Source organism: Coregonus lavaretus, assembly GCF_964263955.1.
Source record: "Coregonus lavaretus genome assembly, chromosome: 2".
Taxonomy (NCBI): Eukaryota; Metazoa; Chordata; class Actinopteri; order Salmoniformes; family Salmonidae; genus Coregonus; species Coregonus lavaretus.
In genome coordinates this window covers 10,936,359-10,957,215 of record NC_139989.1, presented here as the reverse complement: position 1 = coordinate 10,957,215, position 20,857 = coordinate 10,936,359, and the positions used below count along the sequence as shown (strand labels likewise).

General features: G+C 41.9%; 1 protein-coding gene across 1 annotated transcript in view; it reads right to left on the bottom strand.

The window, feature by feature from the left end:
* LOC311100050 (uncharacterized protein) overlaps window positions 1-9,368 on the bottom strand; it is a 106,757-nt gene extending 97,389 nt beyond the window's left edge. The window contains exons 1-2 of the mRNA XM_084140793.1: window positions 9,256-9,368; window positions 9,084-9,160 (exon numbers count right to left, since the gene is read on the bottom strand). Coding sequence (XP_083996919.1) covers window positions 9,084-9,160; window positions 9,256-9,266 — 88 coding nt within the window. The 5' untranslated portion in view covers window positions 9,267-9,368. The remainder of the gene's footprint in view (window positions 1-9,083; window positions 9,161-9,255) is intronic.
* Window positions 9,369-20,857: the final 11,489 nt, after the last annotated feature.

Sequence of the window (20,857 nt, the reverse complement as noted above, 5' to 3'; positions counted from 1 at the left end):
TCAACATATAAGAGTCCCAAGAGCCAGGGCGTGACAGTGAGGTTGCCTAGGCAGAGAGCTCCTGTACATTCTGTAAATATTTAATCATTTTAAAGCGTTTTTTTGTTTAAAACAATTTATCACATACATATTGTGGTCTTCAATGTCAAAGTTACAGGACTTTGATGTTAAATCTGTTTGTTTGCCATGGCTAGCTAGCTGGATGGCTAATATTTGCATTTAAATAATGCAGCAGCATCTCCAGCTTTTTTGTTTCACCTGACGGTTGGAAGGTGGAGACTGCAGTGTCTGAGATGTCAGAGAGGCAGAGGGACTACGGAGGAGTGGCTACTATGGAGGAACTGGGAACGTCGGACAAAGCGATGGGCCCTTGTCTGACAGACTGACTTTCTCCCTGGCTGTACTGTACCATTGATGTGCCATCCACTCAAGCCATACTGACTTTTCCAAACAGCCTCAACTCCATTCGTTTTCCATCTTTCATGTCTTGTTCATCAAGTATTTTGTTAGCAAGAGGACCACGATGAAATAGGCTTCTAAACTTGTGTATGTTATCCTCTGTGATTTTTAAATGCATAGTATCCATGTGTGGTTGTATTGTGTGTTTGAAAGCACAGTGATAAACATTTGGGTGACAACTAAACCAAAAGTCAGACACTGTTTTTCCATAGGAATTTGGTTGTGCTTTTAGATGGTTGAAAGCATAGTGATAACATATTGGAAATTCAACGAACTTTTGGCTGTCTTGTTGAGTGGGTGAATATAGGTTGTAATCTGATTGATCAAAGTCTCAACCAAATATTACCCAAATATCCATGTTGAAATGACATGGTGTGCCCAGTGGGTATGGACTTCTAAGGGGGTAAGTAAGCACAAGGGAAATAGAATGTGCTTGAACCTCTCCTATATATACACATCCATACACATCTAACAATTCTATAAACATACATAGGCACGCTGGCTCAAAACTAAAGCTAGGGCGCTTTTAACTTGATGAATACTGGTGAATGTTTACCCCAACGGTGTGACAAGTAATTATTCCTTTGTAATGGAGGCTGAGTTTAGAATGGGTCTGGTCGGTGTTACAATACATGGTGCAGCAGACATTGACCAGACCCAGTGGACACTCGCCCTGCCCCAACACCCAAGGGAAGCCTTGTGTTTGGCTAACAGTCTGCCTGGAAGACACAGGACTGGAGAGTCTCTCCGACAAGTGCAAGGGACAGGCTCGTATTAGCAACAGTACTCGAGTGAGCTTACATTACATTCCATAAAGGTCCGAACTTCTCCTCCCCTTCATGTCTGAAAATTTCTCCAACACACATGTTCACACACACACTGTCCGTTTGGGGGAGGAGAGAGGACTAAACTGAACCGCCCAGTTTTTTGTCTCCATGGTTCATGTTTGGACATGAGAACAACACTTTTTCCTTGATGAATATCCATCTCCATCCTCCTCTACTTCATATTTTCCAGAGTTTGGAAGAAGAAACAGTTTGGCATTTCAAGTCAAATATAGCCACTTATGTTATTCAATCAGGGAGGGACAGAGGGAGCAGAGATTTACATATAACATAAATAAATGCTTGCCATGTGGGGCCTGGGCCCCAATTGTATGTCTCTTTTACTGAAACAAAGCCCTAAACCATATGTATTACATATCTGTGGAAGGACATCAAACCATCACCTCGCTGCTTTTTCTAGACATGGATTAATGGTGAGCTAGCCCAGCAACATCACCACGTCTCATCAGCAATGGACGATGGCTTGTTTACTTAAACGGCTAGTTAATCTCAAATAAGAAAGCTCCTTTTCTTTCTTATGATGAAACCGATACCTGTGTCGGATTAATTATGTACAAGAGTTTACATTTGTACCCATGTGTGTAGATATACACTACCCGTCAAAAGTTTTAGAACACCTAATCATTTAAAGGTTTTTCTTTATTTTTTACTATTTTCTATATTGTAGAATAATAGTGAAGACATAGAAACTATGAAATAACACATGGAATCATGTAGTAACCAAAAAAGTGTGAAACAAATCAAAATATATTTCATATTTGAGATTCTTCAAATAGCCACCCTTTGCCTTGATGACAGCTTTGCACACTCTTGGCATTCTCTCAACCAGCTTCACCTGGAATGTTTTTCCAACAGTCTTGAAGGAGCTCCCACATATGCTGAGCACTTGTTTGCTGCTTTTGCTTCACTCTGTGGTCAGACTCATCCCAAACCATCTCAATTTGGTTGAGGTCGGGGGATTGTGGAGGCCAGGTCATCTGATGCAGCACTCCATCACTCTCCTTCTTGGTAAAATAGCTCTTACATAGCCTGGAGGTGTGTTGGGTCATTGTCCTGTTGAAAAACAAATGATAGTCCCACTAAGCCCAAACCAGATGGGATGGCGTATCGCTGCCGAATGCAGTGGTAGCCATGCTGGTTAAGTGTGCCTTGAATTGAACTAAATCACAGACAGTGTCACCAGCAAAGCACCCCCACACCATAACACCTCCTCTTCCATGCTTTACTGTGGGAAATACACATGTGGGGATCATCCATTCACCCACACCGCGTCTCACAAAGACACGGCAGTTGGAACCAATCATCTCCAAATTGGATTCCAGACCAAAGGACACATTTCCACCGGTCTAATGTCCATTGCTCATGTTTCTTGGCCTAAGCAATAATATAATAATAATAATAATATAATAAATAATAATAATAATAATAATAATAATAATAATAATAAATAATAATATGCCATTTAGCAGACGCTTTTATCCAAAGCGACTTACAGTCATGCGTGCATACATTTTTGTGTATGGGTGGTCCCGGGGATCGAACCCACTACCTTGGCGTTACAAGCGCCGTGCTCTACCAGCTGAGCTACAGAGGACCACGCAAGTCTCTTCTTCTTATTGGCGTCCTTTAGTAGTGGTTTCTTTGCAGCAATTTGACCATGAAGGCCTGAACAGTTGATGTGTCTGTTACTTGAACTCTGTGAAACATTTATTTGGGCTGCAATTTCTGAGACTGGAAACCCTAATGAACTTATCCTCTGCAGCAGAGATAACTCTGGGTCTTCCATTCCTGTGGCGGTCCTCATGAGAGCCAGTTTCATCATAGCGCTTGATGGTTTTGTGACTGCACTTGAAGAAACTTTCAAAGTTCTTGAAATTTTCCGGATTGACTGACCTTCATGTCTTAAAGTAATGATGGACTGTCATTTCTCTTTACTTATTTGAGCTGTTCTTGCCATAATATGGACTTGATTTGGACACATGGTTTAAAAAAGAAAAATATCCCTATGTATTAGTTGTATTTTAGATACTAATGCTCTGCCATAAGTGACTATCCTGTTTTTTTTATGTTTTCTTTCCTGTACGGTAAGCCATTTTGGAACACAAATCCGTTAGCATCTAACTACTGTATTTCTGTTAATATTGTACATTGTTTACATATATTTGTGTTTTTTGTTGAAGCAGCTCTTCTGCATAACTATCAATGATTGTACCTTTGCATGGCCTTGTGATCAAATAAAATATATAATTAAAACAATTATTTAAAAATAAGCTCATCAGTACAAACTCAGCTCGACTTTGGACCACTTTTGAGGTATGAAACTTTGATCTTGGGGTGAACAACTATCCCTTTAGGGCAACACATGGAATGTCAGTGCAGTTCTCTTCACTGAGGTGTTGAGTCTGTTGACATTCATTATTGGTCATGCACTGTGAGGGGTGATGCAGTCTGCCCTTCTACTGTATGTCTGAGCCTGCTGCCCCCACAGCCAGGACAGAGCTGCCACTCAGTCATCTTTCATTACAGCTAAACTCAGCAGCCTGGCAGGAGGCCACCCTCTCTCTCTGTTAGCCTGACATGGGAGCAGCCCTGGGCGGAGAAACTCAAACTATGCAAGCCCCTCTCTGGCTCAAAGCTCCATGGGACTGGTCCAGAATTAAGAGCATACAGACTCACACACAAGCACACACACACACACACACAAGCACACACATACACACGGGCATGCTTCTGAGTGATATATGGTATCTTCTTATCTGTATAGTGTAGTATCCTGAGACACTGTACAGACGTTTACATTTCTTTAGGAAGCATACTGTGCTGTTCCCATAAATATATACCGTACATCAACAGCTAGACCCTCAGCTCCCCTCCTAAAAAGGTTCCGTTGGTGGTCCCCACATGGCATATGCATGTCAGTATTGAATAATTCACAGCTCTAGCCTATACAGTAAGTTACTGTCAGGCCCCAGTCAACTGAGGGCAGGAGCCGCGACTGAAAACCATCATAACAAGTGTAATTACACCACCGCATTGTCATCATCATCATCATCATCATCATCATCATTAGGGGTACTAGTGAAACACATGGGATTACTCCTTTCCTCCAATGACTACTCCAATGGTTATCTCTTAGACGAAGTATGTAGGCTACATTACAGACTAGGCCACAGGAAATTAGTTATGTCAGCACTGTCGTCCTCTGTAGCTCAGTTCATAGATATGGCGATTGCAATGCCTGGATAGTGGGTTGGATTCCCAGGACCACCCATATGTAAAATGTATGCTTTGGATAAAGGCCTCTGCTAAATGTCATTATTATATTACTGTTTGGAGATGCATAATTGTGCTCCTCTTTTGAACAACTGAAAGCCTTTTGTCTGTCTCTGTGTCTCAGATATTCATTACAATAGTCCCATGAACATCATTAAGGGAATATTCTGCATGTGTGAAACAGATGGAAGGTGCCAACACCAAGCAGGCTGCCAAATTCCACCCCCCTTCCTTAACTAATAAACCTTTAACATGAGTAGGCCGCCTCCACATGCGCTGTAGGCCTAAGCATCTAACATTTTACAGTCCTTGCTCCAATGCATAAGAAATTACACATAATACCTTCAAATGGTGAATGTTGACGCTCTAATTAGCCTATTGCAGAATTTAACCATAGATAATCAGATCATTAGGACATTATTAACATATTTAGGTTTAAGAGGCAGCAGTCTTCAACCTTTATCTGAATTGGAAATGCTTGATCATGCATTTAGACTGAGGGTAGCACACTAAGGCTGGAATGGCGCAATGTGCCTGCTGGCTGATAAATTCCACATTACCAAGCATTAAGAGCAACAAATCAACATGAGTGAATTCCCACAAACTCATGTTATGATGTCTCCAAAAGAAAAACAACTTAATTAGCTATGACAATACCTCATACATTAAACTCTCCTGGTATGTGTAAGGGCTCATTACATTGATACACACATAAACCAGGTATTTGTCCAGGACTAGGCTGTTAAGAAAACCATTAGGGCTAGTCACTGCACAAGGAGCATACAAGGACACATAGTTTAATTATTCTGTATTTCATTCCTCTGGTGTTACAATATATACAGTACCAGTCAAAAGTTTGGTACACCAACTCATTCCAGGGTTTTTCTTTATTTTTACTATTTTCTACATTGTAGAATAATAGTGAAGACATCAAAACTATGAAATAACTCATATGGAATCATGTAGTAACCAAACAAGTGCTAAACAAATCAAAACATATGTTATATTTGAGATTTTTCAAAGTAGGCACCCTTTGCCTTGATGACAGCTTTGCACACTCTTGGCATTCTCTCAACCAGCTTCACCTGGAATGATTTTCCAACAGTCTTGAAGGAGTTCCCACATATGCTGAGTACTTGTAGGCTGCTTTTCCTTCACTCTGCTGTCTGACTCATTCCAAACCATCTCAACTGGGTTGAGGTCAGGGGATTGTGGAGGCCAGGTCATCTGAGGCAGCACTCCATCACTCTCCTTCTTGGTCAAATAGCCCTTACACAGCCTGGAGGTGTGTTGAGTCATTGTCCTGTTGAAAAACAAATGAAAGTCCCACTAAGCCCAAACCAGATGGGATGGCGTATCGCTGCAGAATGCTGTGGTAGCCATGCTGGTTAAGTGTGCCTTGTATTCTAAATAAATCACAGACAGTGTCACCAGCAAAGCACCCCCACACCATCCTCCTCCTCCATGCTTTATGGTGGGGACTACACATGCGGAGATCATCAGTTCACCCACACCGCGTCTCACAAAGACAGGGCGGTTTGAACCAATAATCTCCAATTTGGACTGCAGACCATAGGACAAATTTCCACAGGTCTAATGTCCATTGCTCATGTTTCTTGGCCCAAGCAGGTCTCTTCTTCTTATTGGTGTCCTTTAGTAGTGGTTTCTTTGCAGCAATTCGAGCATGAAGGCCTCTGAACAGTTGATGTTGAGATGTCTGTTACTTGAACTCTGTGAAGCATTTATTTGGGCTGCAATTTCTGAGACTGGTAACTCTAATGAATTTATCCTCTGCAGCAGAGGTAACTCTGGGTCTTCCATTCCTGTGGCGGTCCTCATGAGAGCCAGTTTCATCATAGCGCTTGATGGTTTTGCGACTGCACTTGGAGAAACTTTCAAAGTTCTTGAAATGTTCCATATTGACTGACCTTCATGTCTTAAAGTAATGATGGATTGTCATTTCTCTTTGCTTATATGAGCTTTTCTTGCCAAAATATGGACTTTGTCTTTTACCAAATAGGGCTATCTTCTGTATACATCCCCTACCTTGTCACAACACAACTGATTGGCTCAAACGCATTAAGACAGAAATAAATTCCACCAATTAAATTTTAAGAAGGCACACCTGTTAATTTAAATGCATTCCAGGTGACTCCCTCATGAAGCTGGTTGAGAGAATGCCAAGAGTGTGCAAAGCTGTCATCAAGGCAAGTGGTGGCTATTTGAAGAATCTCAAATATAACATATATTTTGATTTGGGTTACTACATGATTCCATATGTGTTATTTCATAGTTTTTATGTCTTCACTATTATTCTACAATGTAGAAAATAGTAAAAATAAAGAAAAACCCTTGAATGAGTAGGTGTGTCCAAACTTTTGACTGGTACTGTATATATTTTTTTCATGCAAGCATTTCATGGTAAAGTCTACACCCGTTGTATTAGGCGCATGTGACAAAGGCATTTTGATTTGATTCGATTTTACTTTAAGGAACAAGAGAGTGTAGCAAGTATCTAAGGCACGTGTCAAACACATTCCACGGAGGGCCGAGTGTCTGCGGGTTTTCGCTCCTCCCTTGTACTTGATTGATACATTTTATTTTATTTTTACCTGCAGACACTATGCCCTCCATGAAATGAGTTTGCCACCCCTGATCTAAGCGGTAGGCTACAGCACAAAACCCCACAATTTGTAATATCAGCTCGATTTCCACAAATTCATGAGATGGGACGTTTCTAGGCGACGGTTTTGTTTTTTAGAGTATTTACTGCATAGCTTACATGTGCATGGAAATATTTGTCCCTAATGGTCTCCGCTGGCAAAAGCAGCACACACTGAATTCTTTTTTCTCCGAAAAGTGAATCATCTTTGAGCAGTTTATGAATATGGCACATACACAAACAGCTGACAGGAAATACAGTTGAGGAAACTGTCAAGGCTGTAGAATCACCAGTTTCCCCCCAGCTCCACATTCCCCTCAGTCACAAGTCATCATACTTCAGAGTTCTTTTCCATAGTAAATTAGAGACAGCTTCCTCATATAGATTTTTTGTTGTTGTAAGAGCCAAGTGACTCTAACTCAGAAGGAATGAGCTCAACAATTAAGCTCCCGGGGCCACATTACAATGACTTGGCAGCCCATAATTATTTTATGGGGCTAGCGAAAACAAAGGTGCTGTTGTGAGGTCATCTCAGAGTGGTGATTATATGATCTCCAGAGCTTGTCAAAATGGCAATCTGCGCGCCATTCTACTGACGAGGAGAGACAGTAATTATCTGTCAGTCACTACACAGGTCATTTATCACGATGGAGCCGTATATAGGCAAACCCTAATGAAATGAAGAAGCCTAATATCAACCCAGGCATTGACCTTGAATTGAAGTTGAAGCCAAGTCAGGGACCTGTCATTAGACACATACATGCACGAAATCACAAACACACACACACATACACACGTTCCCTTTGAAAGTGTATCCTTTTTCTTTGGCCCGGGCGCATAATCAGTCCCGACTGTCCTATAAAATGTCTGAACTATCGAGTTAACGTCCAATGAGTTCTACTGGATGGTTATATGCGGAAAGTGTATTCAAAGTGATACAGAACTCCATCTACTGCTCCAACTCAATGACATGGTTGGCTGCTGATACAGCAGGTAGCCTATGCTCTTCATCTTCCAGACATAGTCCTTTTCTGTCTGCGTCCTTGATTACACTGCGACACTAGTCTGTCTGTCTGTGACAATTCCTTTCAGTGGCCATTGGTATCACAGTCAATACCTGCTGAGTCGCGCACATCTTGCATTACTTTTACCATTAGTCACGGAGCCGTCGGTGACAGATCATTGAAAAGTCTCCGCAGACACCGTAGACACAGAGCGCACAGCAAGCCACACAACCAGCCACAAGAAAACGAGCCTTGGCTACGCTGCATCATCACATCTTCAGCTTTCCAAATTTGTGTTGACATGTTCTGTCGCACTGTCCAGCTATGAGATAGAGTGTTGCCAGAATGACACTTTACGCAAAGAATAATGACTGATTGGTTTAACGCTTGGTTGTCGATGCTGTCAAAGACACGCGCTTTGTATTTACACCCACAAGACGCAACCAACTCAAGAGGTTTTAAGCATCAGTCTGAAATAAATGTTTTTATTGTCAAGTTAAAAACATTCGTAAATCCCAACACTAGACCCACAAGGAAAGGATTTACGGACCAATCACTCACTTTCATAACGCTATAATAATTGCACAGCACCAGCTGTCCAAAAAAGTGGAACTTTACGAAAATGCGATTGCACCAAGGAATTTTAGAATACGATGTGCATTATCACAAAATCCTATAGCTAAACTCGCGCTGACTATGTGATTTCATCTAACTATCAAGCAATACTACATGCGTGAATGAATGCATATTTGCGATATTTGTGCTTATACTTTCTCACAATACCAAACCAGTTCAGCCAAATGAGCGAGAACAGGAACAAATCTGATGAGCGTCACATACCGTCCAGAAGCTGATATGCAGTCGACAGTTGACAGTACCACAAGGCGAGATGTATTCCAAAGGACCACAGGGAGAGGCTGATGATAGAGGGGAAAAAGTTAATAATTTAGCTGAGTTCAATTCTCGGTTTGTCAAAACACTTTCAATGCGCGTAAAATATGCGCGAATTTACCGTGAAATCATCTTCAATCTTGTTAAGTCCACACTAAAGTCTTCTTGTTCCAATGTGATAGTGGTAAGAGTTGGAGCCCGCTCTATCCCTCACTCACTCCCTCTTAAAAATCTCTCGCTCTCCCCCTCACTTGGACTGCCCGCATTTGCAAATGAAACAAAGGTTGCTTTAGTCCTCCAAGAGTGAACCCGTCCTCAAACACTGAAATCGGACTCCTCACTCTTCGTGGACCACCGCTTTATCCAACTCTGCCCTCATACAGTCTGGTCCAAAATGATTGACACCCGTGATAAATATAAGCAAAAAATACTATATAAAATTAATAATACAAATACAGTATATTGTGTGCAAAAAAAGGGGAAATTACATTATTTTATACTAATACATTTGCTCAGATTGGTTCCAATCCAAGTGCCAATGTCATTATCAAACTCCAGGCGGTGCTATGGTCAGATGATGTGAAGATAGAGCTCTTTGGCCACACACACCAGTGGTGGGTTTGGCATCAAAAACAGAAGCATAAGCAAAAAAGTACCTCATACCTACAGTAAAATATGGTGGTGGATTGTTGATGTTATAAGGTTATTTTGCTACCACAAGTCCTGGGGCCCTTGTTAAGGTCAACGGCATCATGATTTTTTACCAAGTACTTGGACATTTTAGCCAAAAACCTGATTGCCTCTGCCAGGAGGCTGACACTTGGCCGGAAGTGGCTCTTCCAGCAATACAATACCCTCAAGCACACATCAAAATCCACAAAGAAATGGTAACTTGACCACAAAGTCAACATTTTGCAATGGTCATCTCAGTCTCCGGACTTGAAACCTATTGAAAACCTGTGGTTTGAATTGACGACGGACTCGCTCAAGCTGTCGGGACTAACCCACAACGTTAGACACGGACACGTATGATCTGCTTGGCGTGTTAACACACTGGTGGTTTGTTGTGGCCGAGTATTGGTGCTAAACCGTGTTGTTGGAGCCTGGCATGCTAGTTGGCTATGGCGTCATAGGACTAGGTGCCCTGGACGGTTTTCACGGAAGAATACTGTACCAAGTTAGCTAGCTGAATAAACTAAGTTAGTCTATTCCTAGAAAACATTGAACCGCTGTAGTTTACAACAATTATAGTTTCTGAGGTGGAAGTTGGGAGAGTTATATTTGGGTGTTTCAGTGAAACATAAGTGGGGGAGGACCCGCACTCTCGCTTTCCCAGATGTTTAGTTCATTTCATTCCGATCTCCTTTGCATTATTGTAGCCATTTTCTGTAGCCTGTCAACTATGCCTCTGTCTATCCCTGTTTTCTCCTCTCCGCACAGGCTATACAAACGCCTCACACCACGTGGCTGCTGCCTCTCTAACCTGGTGGTCCCTGCACGCACGACCGACGTGGAGTTCCAGGTCTCCGGCAGCCTCTGGAACTGCCGTTCCGCGGCCAACAAGGCAGAGTTCATCACAGCCTATGCTACCCTCCAGTCCCTCGACTTCTTGGCGCTGACGGAAACATGGATTACCACTGAAAATACTGCTACTCCTACTGCTCTCTCCTAGTCTGACCATGTGTTCTCGCATACCCCGAGAGCATCTGGTCAGCGGGGTGGTGGCACAGGAATCCTCATCTCTCCCAAGTGGACATTCTCTCTTTTTCCCCTGACCCATCTGTCTATCTCCTCCTTTGAATTCCATGCTGTCACAGTCACTAGCCCATTCAAGCTTAACATCCTTGTCATTTATCGCCCTCCAGGTTCCCTTGGAGAGTTCATCAATGAGCTTGACAAGTTCCTTTCCTGAGGATGGCTCACCCCTCACAGTTCTGGGTGACTTTAACCTCCCTACGTCTACCTTTGACTAATTTCTCTCTGCCTCCTTCTTTCCACTCCTTTCCTCTTTTGACCACACCCTCTCACTGTCCCCCCCCTACTCACAAGGCAGGCAATACGCTTGACCTCATCTTTACTAGATGCTGTTCTTCTACTAATCTTACTGCAACTCCCCTCCATGTCTCCGACCACTACTTTGTATCCTTTTCTCTCTCGCTCTCCTCCAACACTACTCACTCTGCCCCTACTCAGATGGTAATGCACCGTCGCAACCTTCGCTCTCTCTCTCCCGCTACTCTCTCCTCTTCCATCCTATCATCTCTTCCCTCTGCTCAATCCTTCTCCCTCCAATCTCCTGATTCTGCCTCCCCAACCCTCCTCTCGTCCCTTTCTGCATCCTTTGACTCTCTATGTCCCTTATACTCCCGGCCGGCTCGGTCCTCCCCTCCTGCTCCGTGGCTTGACGACTCATTGCGAGCTCACAGAACAGGGCTCCGGGCAGCCGAGCAGAAATGGAGGAAAACTAGACTCCCTGCGGACCTGGCATCTTTTCACTCCCTCCTCTCTACATTTTCTTCCTCTGTTTCTGCTGCTAAGGCCACTTTCTACCACTCTAAATTCCAAGCATCTGCCTCTAACCCTAGGAAGCTCATTGCCACCTTCTCCTCCCTGCTGAATCCCGCCCCCCCCTCCTCCCTCTCTGTGGATGACTTTGTCAACCATTTTGAAAAGAAGGTTGACGACATCCGATCCTCGTTTGTTAAGTCAAATGACACTGCTGGTCCTGCTCACACTGCCCTACCCTATGCTTTGACGTCTTTCTCCCCTCTCTCTCCAGATGAAATCTTGAGATTTGTGACGGCCGGCCGCCCAACAACCTGCCCGCTTGACCCTATCCCCTCCTCTCTTCTCCAGACCATCTCTGGTGACCTTCTCCCTTACCTCACCTCGCTCATCAACTCATCCTTGACCGCTGGCTATGTCCCTTCCGTCTTCAAGAGAGCGAGAGTTGCACCCCTTCTCAAAAAACCTACACTCGATCCCTCCGATGTCAACAACTACAGACCAGTATCCCTTCTTTCTTTTCTCTCCAAAACTCTTGAGCGTGCCGTCTTTAGCCAACTCTCTTGCTATCTCTCTCAGAATGACCTTCTTGATCCAAACCAGTCAGGTTTCAAGACTGGTCATTCAACTGAGACTGCTCTTCTCTGTGTCACGGAGGCTCTCCGCACTGCTAAATCTAACTCTCTCTCCTCTGCTCTTGTCCTTCTAGACCTGTCTGCTGCCATTGATACTGTGAACCATCAGATCCTCCTCTCCACCCTCTCCGAGTTGGGCATCTCCGGCGCGGCTCACTCTTGGATTGCGTCCTACCTGACAGGTTGCTCCTACCAAGTGGCGTGGCGAGAAGCTGTCTCCGCACCACGTGCTCTCACCACTGGTGGATTACTGCAACTCGCTGTTGGCTGGGCTCCCTGCCTGTGCCATTAAACCCCTACAACTCATCCAGAATGCCGCAGCCCGTCTGGTGTTCAACCTTCCCAAGTTCTCTCACGTCACCCCGCTCCTCCGCACACTACACTGGCTTCCAGTTGAAGCTCGCATCTGCTACAAGAACATGGTGCTTGCCAACGGAGCTGTGAGAGGAACGGCACCTCCGTACCTTCAGGTTCTGATCAGTCCCTACACCCAAACGAGGGCATTGCGTTCATCCACCTCTGGCCTGCTGGCCCCCCCTACCTCTGCGGAAGCACAGTTCCCGCTCAGCCCAGTCAAAACTGTTCGCTGCTCTGGCACCCCAATGGTGGAACAAGCTCTCTCACGACGCCAGGACAGCGGAGTCACTCACCACCTTCCGGAGACACTTGAAACCCCACCTCTTTAAGGAATACCTGGAATAGGATAAAGTAATCCTTCTACCCCCCTTACCCCACCCCAAAGAAAGAAAAAAAAAGAAAAGAAAAAAAAAACATATTGTAAAGTGGTTATCCCACTGGCTATAAGGTGAATGCACCAATTTGTAAGTCGCTCTGGATAAGAGCGTCTGCTAAATGACGTAAATGTACAAATGTAAATGTAAGAGGGCAGTCCATAAGCGCAGACGAAGGATATCAAGGTTCTGGAAAGATTATATATGGAGGAATGGTCTAAGATCCCTCCAAATGTGTTCTCCAATCTCATAAAACATTAGAAAAAGTCTCTGTGTCGTTATCATTGCAAGGGGAGGGTGCTGGAGTACTGAAAACAGGGGTGCCAATAATCTTGACCCCTATCTTTTGTAGATTTTAAAAATTACTTTTTTTAACAAAATGCCTTTCTCTGACCAATTATATTAGTATAAAATACTATAGTTTTCCTTTTTTTGCATGCAATATAGCTCAATATTTGTATTATAATACAGTATTTTTTGCTCATCTTTATCAAGGGTGCCAATCTTTTTGGACCTGACTGTATATCACTACCTATCCCAGATTCAAATGAATGTACACACCAAGTTCCCTCCCTATCGATTAAGGAGAGATCTCTCTCTCCTAACTTTCTCCTGTTTTAAATGGCTCTTATCTGGCCTTGAAATTAGAAAATATGTGTCAGGCACAGATGCATTTCATACATTTTTGTATCAAATAATTGTCAGTTAATTGTCAGTTATTTGCCAATTAATTGTCAGTTAATTGTCAGTTAATTGTCACCTTTGTGCCACTTATACTCTTCTGTTTCCTATGACCAAATAAAGGATTTATAAAGGTGTCATCAACAAAACCTTTTGCTTTTTAAGAGAAGATCTCCATGGGAAAATCTCCATGGGAATAATCTTCTTCTTCGATCATCATTATGACTGTTAACAGTATGGGTGGTCCTCTGTAGCTCAGCTGGTAGAGCACGGCGCTTGTAACGCCAGGGTAGTGTGTTCGATCCACGGGAACACCCATACACAAAAAAAAATGTATGCACGCATGACTGTAAGTCGCTTTGGATAGAAGCGTCTGCTAAATGGCATATTATTATTATATTATAGTAACCATAGAGATAAGGTTGAGTCTAAACCAACAGATACTGTACACCCACTCATTTGCTATGAATGTACAGCATCTCTGTAGAACATCTGCACTTCGTGACCGTGACACAGTCCATGATTCACCCACCACCACGTCTGGTCGGACATTAGATATAGTTGGGTGTATAGTCAAGAATGGAATCCAGCATCCAGACCCCCAAGAGCTTTCTGTCTGTCTGGGAGATGCCTTTGTGGTCGGTGTGGTGGGGAGGGTCGATAAGAAGACTGCTCTGAAATCCCCTTCCCATTGAGTCACAGCCATGAGTGATGCTACGTGAGGCCAAACCACTGATAGGGGAGGCTATCACAACTAGTCTTACTGTTATACACAGCTGGGGGGCAATGACAAGCATCTGAGTGGTGTTAGTGGGAGATGGGAACTGTCTCTACCATTGTCTGGCCCTGGTAGTTGAAAAGCCAGTTCTGAGGCACCTCTTTGAAGCCAGTGCAGGACAGAGTGTTGAAGTGGGGTTGTGGATGTGTTGGGGAAGTGTTGTGGAAGTGTTGTGGACATGTTGTGGTATTGTTGTGGATGTGTTGTGGACATGTTGTGGTAGTGTTGTGGTAGTGTTGTGGTAGTGTTGTGGAAGGGTTGTGGTAGTGTTGTGGAAGTGTTGTGGACGTGTTGTGGAAGTGTTGTGGACATGTTGTGGTGGTCAAACGACCACCCCTCATCACTGTCAAACACTCCCTAAAACACTTCAGTGAGCAGGCCTTTCTAATTGACCTGGCCCGGGTATCCTGGATGGATATTGACCTCATTCCGTCAGTAGAGGATGCCTGGATGTTCTTTAAAAGTGCTTTCCTCTCCATCTTAAAAAAAAAAAAATTCTAGGGGGTAGATCAGCTTAAATAATTGCAGATAGATTGTAACTTCCATCAATGTAATTGTCTGCATCACTTCCAATCCCCCATATGTTTTTTTTCTCTCGCATATATATACATATATATATATATATATATATATATATACACATACATACACATACATGTACGCATATACATACATATATACACTGCAGGTTTTCCTACTTACAAAGCATGTAGAGGTCTGTAATGTTTATCATAGGTACACTTCAACTGTGAGAGACGGAATCTAAAACAAAAATCCAGAAAATCACATTGTATGATTTTTAAGTAATTCATTTGCATTTTATTGCATGACATAAGTATTTGATCACCTACAACCAGTAAGAATTCCGGCTCTCACAGACCTGTTAGTTTTTCTTTAAGAAGCCCTCCTGTTCTCCACTCATTACCTGTATTAACTGCACCTGTTTGAACTCGTTACCTGTATAAAAGACACCTGTCCACACACTCAATCAAACAGACTCCAACCTCTCCACAATGGCCAAGACCAGAGAGCTGTGTAAGGACATCAGGGATAAAATTGTAGACCTGCACAAGGCTGGGATGGGCTACAGGACAATAGGCAAGCAGCTTGGTGAGAAGGCAAAAACTGTTGGCGCAGTTATAAGAAAATGGAAGAAGTTCAAGATGACGGTCAATCACCCTCGGTCTGGGGCTCCATGCAAGATCTCACCTCGTGGGGCATCAATGATCATGAGGAAGGTGAGGGATCAGCCCAGAACTACATGGCAAGACCTGGTCAATGACCTGAAGAGAGCTGGGACCACAGTCTCAAAGAAAACCATTAGTAACACACTATGCCGTCATGGATTAAAATCCTGCAGCCCACGCAAGGTCCCCCTGCTCAAGCCAGCGCATGTCCAGGCCCGTCTCAAGTTTACCAATGATCATCTGGATGATCCAGAGGAGGAATGGGAGAAGGTCATGTGGTCTGATGAGACAAAAATATAGCTTTTTGGTCTAAACTCCACTCGCCGTGTTTGGAGGAAGAAGAAGGATGAGTACAACCCCAAGAACACCATCCCAACCGTGAAGAATGGAGGTGGAAACATCATTCTTTGGGGATGCTTTTCTGCAAAGGGGACAGGACGACTGCACCGTATTGAGGGGAGGATGGATGGGGCCATTTATCGCGAGATCTTGGCCAACAACCTCCTTCCCTCAGTAAGAGCATTGAAGATGGGTCGTGGCTGGGTCTTCCAGCATGACAACGACCCGAAACACACAGCCAGGGCAACTAAGGAGTGGCTCCGTAAGAAGCATCTCATGGTCCTGGAGTGGCCTAGCCAGTCTCCAGACCTGAACCCAATAGAAAATCTTTGGAGGGAGCTGAAAGTCTGTTTTGCCAAGCGACAGCCCCGAAACCTGAAGGATCTGGAGAAGGTCTTGTTGTTATTAGTTCCATCCTTCATCTCCATTCAACACCTCCCATCTATCTCTTAACACCATCCATATTGGATTTCTATTTGCCATATATTTTTCAACTGTACTGTGATGTTTTACAAAAGTTCTGAACCTTTCTATTCTCATTGTTTCTACAGTTTGTGAATTGAAAAAAAACATTTTCGCTAAAAGTATTATTATATTATTGATCGATTGACTATGACTTTTCAGATCACCCAGTAGTGCTATCTGCAGGGTCAGCTCCATGCAAATATTGCAATCCTTCAGCCATTCCTGGACCTGTGTCCAGAAACAAGCTACAAATGGACAGTACCAAAACAAATGATCTAATGATTCTGTCTCTTCACAGCCAAATCTGCAGAGCTGGGAAGATTGTATCCCCCATACAAATAACATTCTATTGGTAGCAAGAATTCTATATAATAATTTAAATTGAAAAATTCGAAGTTTTGAATCCGGCGTCGTTTTGCGTATCAGTTCATAAACACTATGCCATGGAATCGGTACGTCAAAAATCTCTTCCCAACTATTTTGCAATCTATATGGGACGGCTGTCAATCTTTTGGTCCTTAAATGAAACTGGTAAACTTTTTTATGTTCTTTAATGCAAGGCCGATAGACAAGTTCCTTACTTTTTCCTCCTTCCACTTTCCTCTTCCATTTTTGCGGTAATGCTGCAATTATTTGGTTGTAATTTTGGGTAGAGCAGACATTTCCATATGTTTTTGTTAGCTGCATGTGCGACATAACTCCACCATTCCTACAGATAATATCATTTACAAAGATTATACCTTTTTTAAACATTATCTAAAAAAATAACCGTTTTTTATCAATTATTATATTTGAGTTTAACCACAATATTTGTTACAATATTTGTTCTGTCATTTCTAGAGGATTAAATTGAAATTGCAACCAACTTTCTATGGCTTGTTTTAGAAATAGTGATATTTGGGAGATTATTTCCTTTTCAAATACCTGAAAGTGAGGGGTTGTAATCTGAATAAAGGGAAAAAGTCCCTTCTTGAACATTGGGTGAGACAATCTTACTAGCTTGCTAGAGAACCAGTTTGGATTTAAGTATAATTGTTGTATGACTGAAGCTTTTAGTGATAGGTCTACTGCTTTAATATTTAATAATTTCTGTCCTCCGAATTCATATTCATTATATAAATAGGCCCGTTTAATTTTGTCTGGCTTGCCATTCCAAATCAAATGGAATATTTCTTTCTCATATAATTAAAAAAACTGTTCGCTAGGCGTAGGCAAGACCATAAGTAAATAGGTAAACTGGGATAATACTAAAGTGTTAATCAGGGTGATTTTTCCACAAATTGACAGGTATTTACCTTTCCATGGTAGCAAGATCTTATCTATTTTTGTTAACTTTCTATAAAAATGTATTGGAGTGAGATCATTTATTTCATTTGGGATATGTATTCCGAGTATATCCACATCACCATCAGACCATTTTATTACTACAAGGTAATGTAAAAATTGTATTTTTAGTGATCCAATACGTAATATAGCACATTTATCATAATTTGGTTGTAATCCAGAGAGGTTCGAAAATGTATCTAGATCCTCTATGAGGCTGTGGAGGGATTCAAGTTGTGGATTTAAAAGAAAACATGAATCATCAGCGTACAATGACACCTTTGTTTTTAAGCCCTGGATTTCTAATCCCTTTATGTTATTGTTGGATCTGATTTTAATAGCTAACATCTCAATGGCAATAATAAATAGATATGCCGATAGTGGACAACCTTGTTTCACTCCTCTTGACAGTTTAAAACTTTCTGAGAAATAGCCATTATTTACTATTTTACACCTAGGGTTACTATACATGATTTTAAGCCAATTTATAAGAGATTGTCCAAAATTGAAATGCTACAGGCATTTATATATGAACCCCAGTCGTACTTTATCAAATGCCTTTTCGAAGTCTGCTATGAATAATAGGCCTGGTTTCCCAGATTTTTCATAGTGTTCTATTGTTTCCAGTACTTGCCTTATATTATCTCCAATGTATCGCCCATGTAAAAAACCTGTCTGATTAGAATTAATAATTTCTGACAATACCTTTTTTATTCTATGCGCTATACATTTTGCTAGAATTTTTGCATCACAACACTGAAGTGTAAGGGGCCGGCAATTTTTTTAATGGACTGGATCTTTATATTTTCCACTTGTATCCTGTTTCAGTAATAATGAAATCAAACCTTCTTCTTGAGTGCCTGATAATCTACCATTTACATAGGAGTGGTTAAAACATGCTAATAACGGTAATCTGAGTATATCAAAAAAGGTTTGGTATACCTCGACTCGTATGCCATCCAACCCTGGAGTTTTCCCGGACTTAAAGTCTTTAATTGCATCCAGAAGTTCCTCCTCTGTAATTTCACCTTCACATGAGTCTTTCTGTTAATTTTACATTATCAATAGAAGAAAAAAAATCTCTACAATTTGCTTCAGTTAGAGGAGATGGAGGCGACTGAAACGAAAACATATGCTTAAAGTACTTTGTTTCCTCCTTCAAAATATCATTTGGTGAATCATGGGTGACTCCGTCATTTGTAACCAGTTTCACTAAATTCTTTTTGGTAGCATTCCTATGTTGAAGATTAAAATATAATTTGGTGCATTTTTCCCCATATTCCATCCAGTTTGCTTTATTTTTATAATATATTACACTTGATCTTTCTTGAATAAGTTTCTCCATTTCTTTTTTGTTTTTCCTCTAATTTATTCTGAACCTGTTCTGTTAGACCTTCTATTTCCTTTGTTAGTGTGGACTCTTTTGACCTAAATTGCTCTTGTTTTCGAGATTACTGAATTGCATGGCATCTAAAGGCACATTTAAAGGTGTCCCATACAATAGGGGGATTTGCTGTACCTATGTTATGTCGGAAAAAATCTGTTATAAATTCCTCTGTCCTAGTTAAAAACAAGTTATCATCCAATAGGCTTTGATTACATTTCCAATATCCTCGCCCACGTGGAAATTCAGTAAGAGTAATGTATATGCCAATTATATGATAGTCCGACCGCATTCTGTCCCCTATCAACACTTTTTAAACTTTTGGTGCCAACGAGAATGACATAAGAAAGAAGTCAAGACGACTAGCTTGATTGAGTCTCCGCCATGTATATCTCACTACATCAGGATATTTAAGCCTCCATATATCTACTAGTTCTAATGTATCCATGACATTCACGATTTCCTTAAGAGCATGAGGGTGATTGTTTGTAGTGTGATTTCCTTTACGGTCCATTGAGCTATTTAAAACGGTATTATAATCTCCCACCGTAATAATAGAGTCTTGAATTGCTTGCAAGGTCGATAATTTATTATATATATTTTCCAGGAAGTGTGGATCATCATTATTTGGTCCGTAAAGGTTAATGAGCCATATTTGTTTATGGTCCAATAACATATTTAAAATAATCCATCTACCTTGCGTATCTGTTTGGACAATTTGCACATTCGGATCGAAATTACTGTTAATTAATATCATCACCCATTTGAGTTTCTTAGCCCATGGGAGAAGTATATTTCGCCCCCCCATTCCTTTTTCCACGCAACTTCATCTAGAATTGTTGAATGGGTTTCCTGTAAACAATAGATATTATATTCCTTCTCTTTGAGCCATGTAAATATTGTTCTTCTTTTGTTATTATCTGCTAAGCCATTACAATTATAACTGGCTATACTTATTTCACCACATATCATAATGAGATACAAGTTTCAAATATTTTTGTCATTATATATGTTTGCAAATTTACCAATAGAAAATACCATAGTGATTGAGTGTCCATATAGCTATACCATGATATTTGCAATGTCACTAAATAACCCTCCAATTGTTCTCCACTAATTCCCCCGCTAAAAGCCCTCCCCATCCCAAGTTGGGCCGTCATCCCAGTGATCAGCATACCACCCTTGTCCCCCCGGATCCCTATGCCCCCGAGGGGTCAGGAGCCATCCATCGAAAACATCACATAGTGCCACCCACAAAACAGAAGCAGGTCAACCGCCAAAAGCATTTCCAATGCTCTCACCTCAATATATTTATATAGCTATTTTAAAAATATCTATTCAAATATCTTGCATATCTTATTTTCCATCATTATCAATTAATGTGCGTAATAATGTCGGCAGTTCATGCGTAGGATTTTAACCTATAACCCAAATTGCCATTGTATTACAATACATTTTTAACAAGCAACTACCACTTCAGCAAACAACCACTGCGATTACTGCATCCAGTGTTGCCAGCACTGCCACTACCTGGGTGGGGGTACCCCACCGGAATCCCCACCGGCTAGGTACAAGGTCGTCAAGGTTCTCATTAGCAGCTTTGAGAATTTACTTGTATATTATGCTCCCCCATCGGGGGCTCTGGCTTTGTAGGACCAACCCTGCCAGGCAGGCTCAGAATCTTGAGGGGCGGTG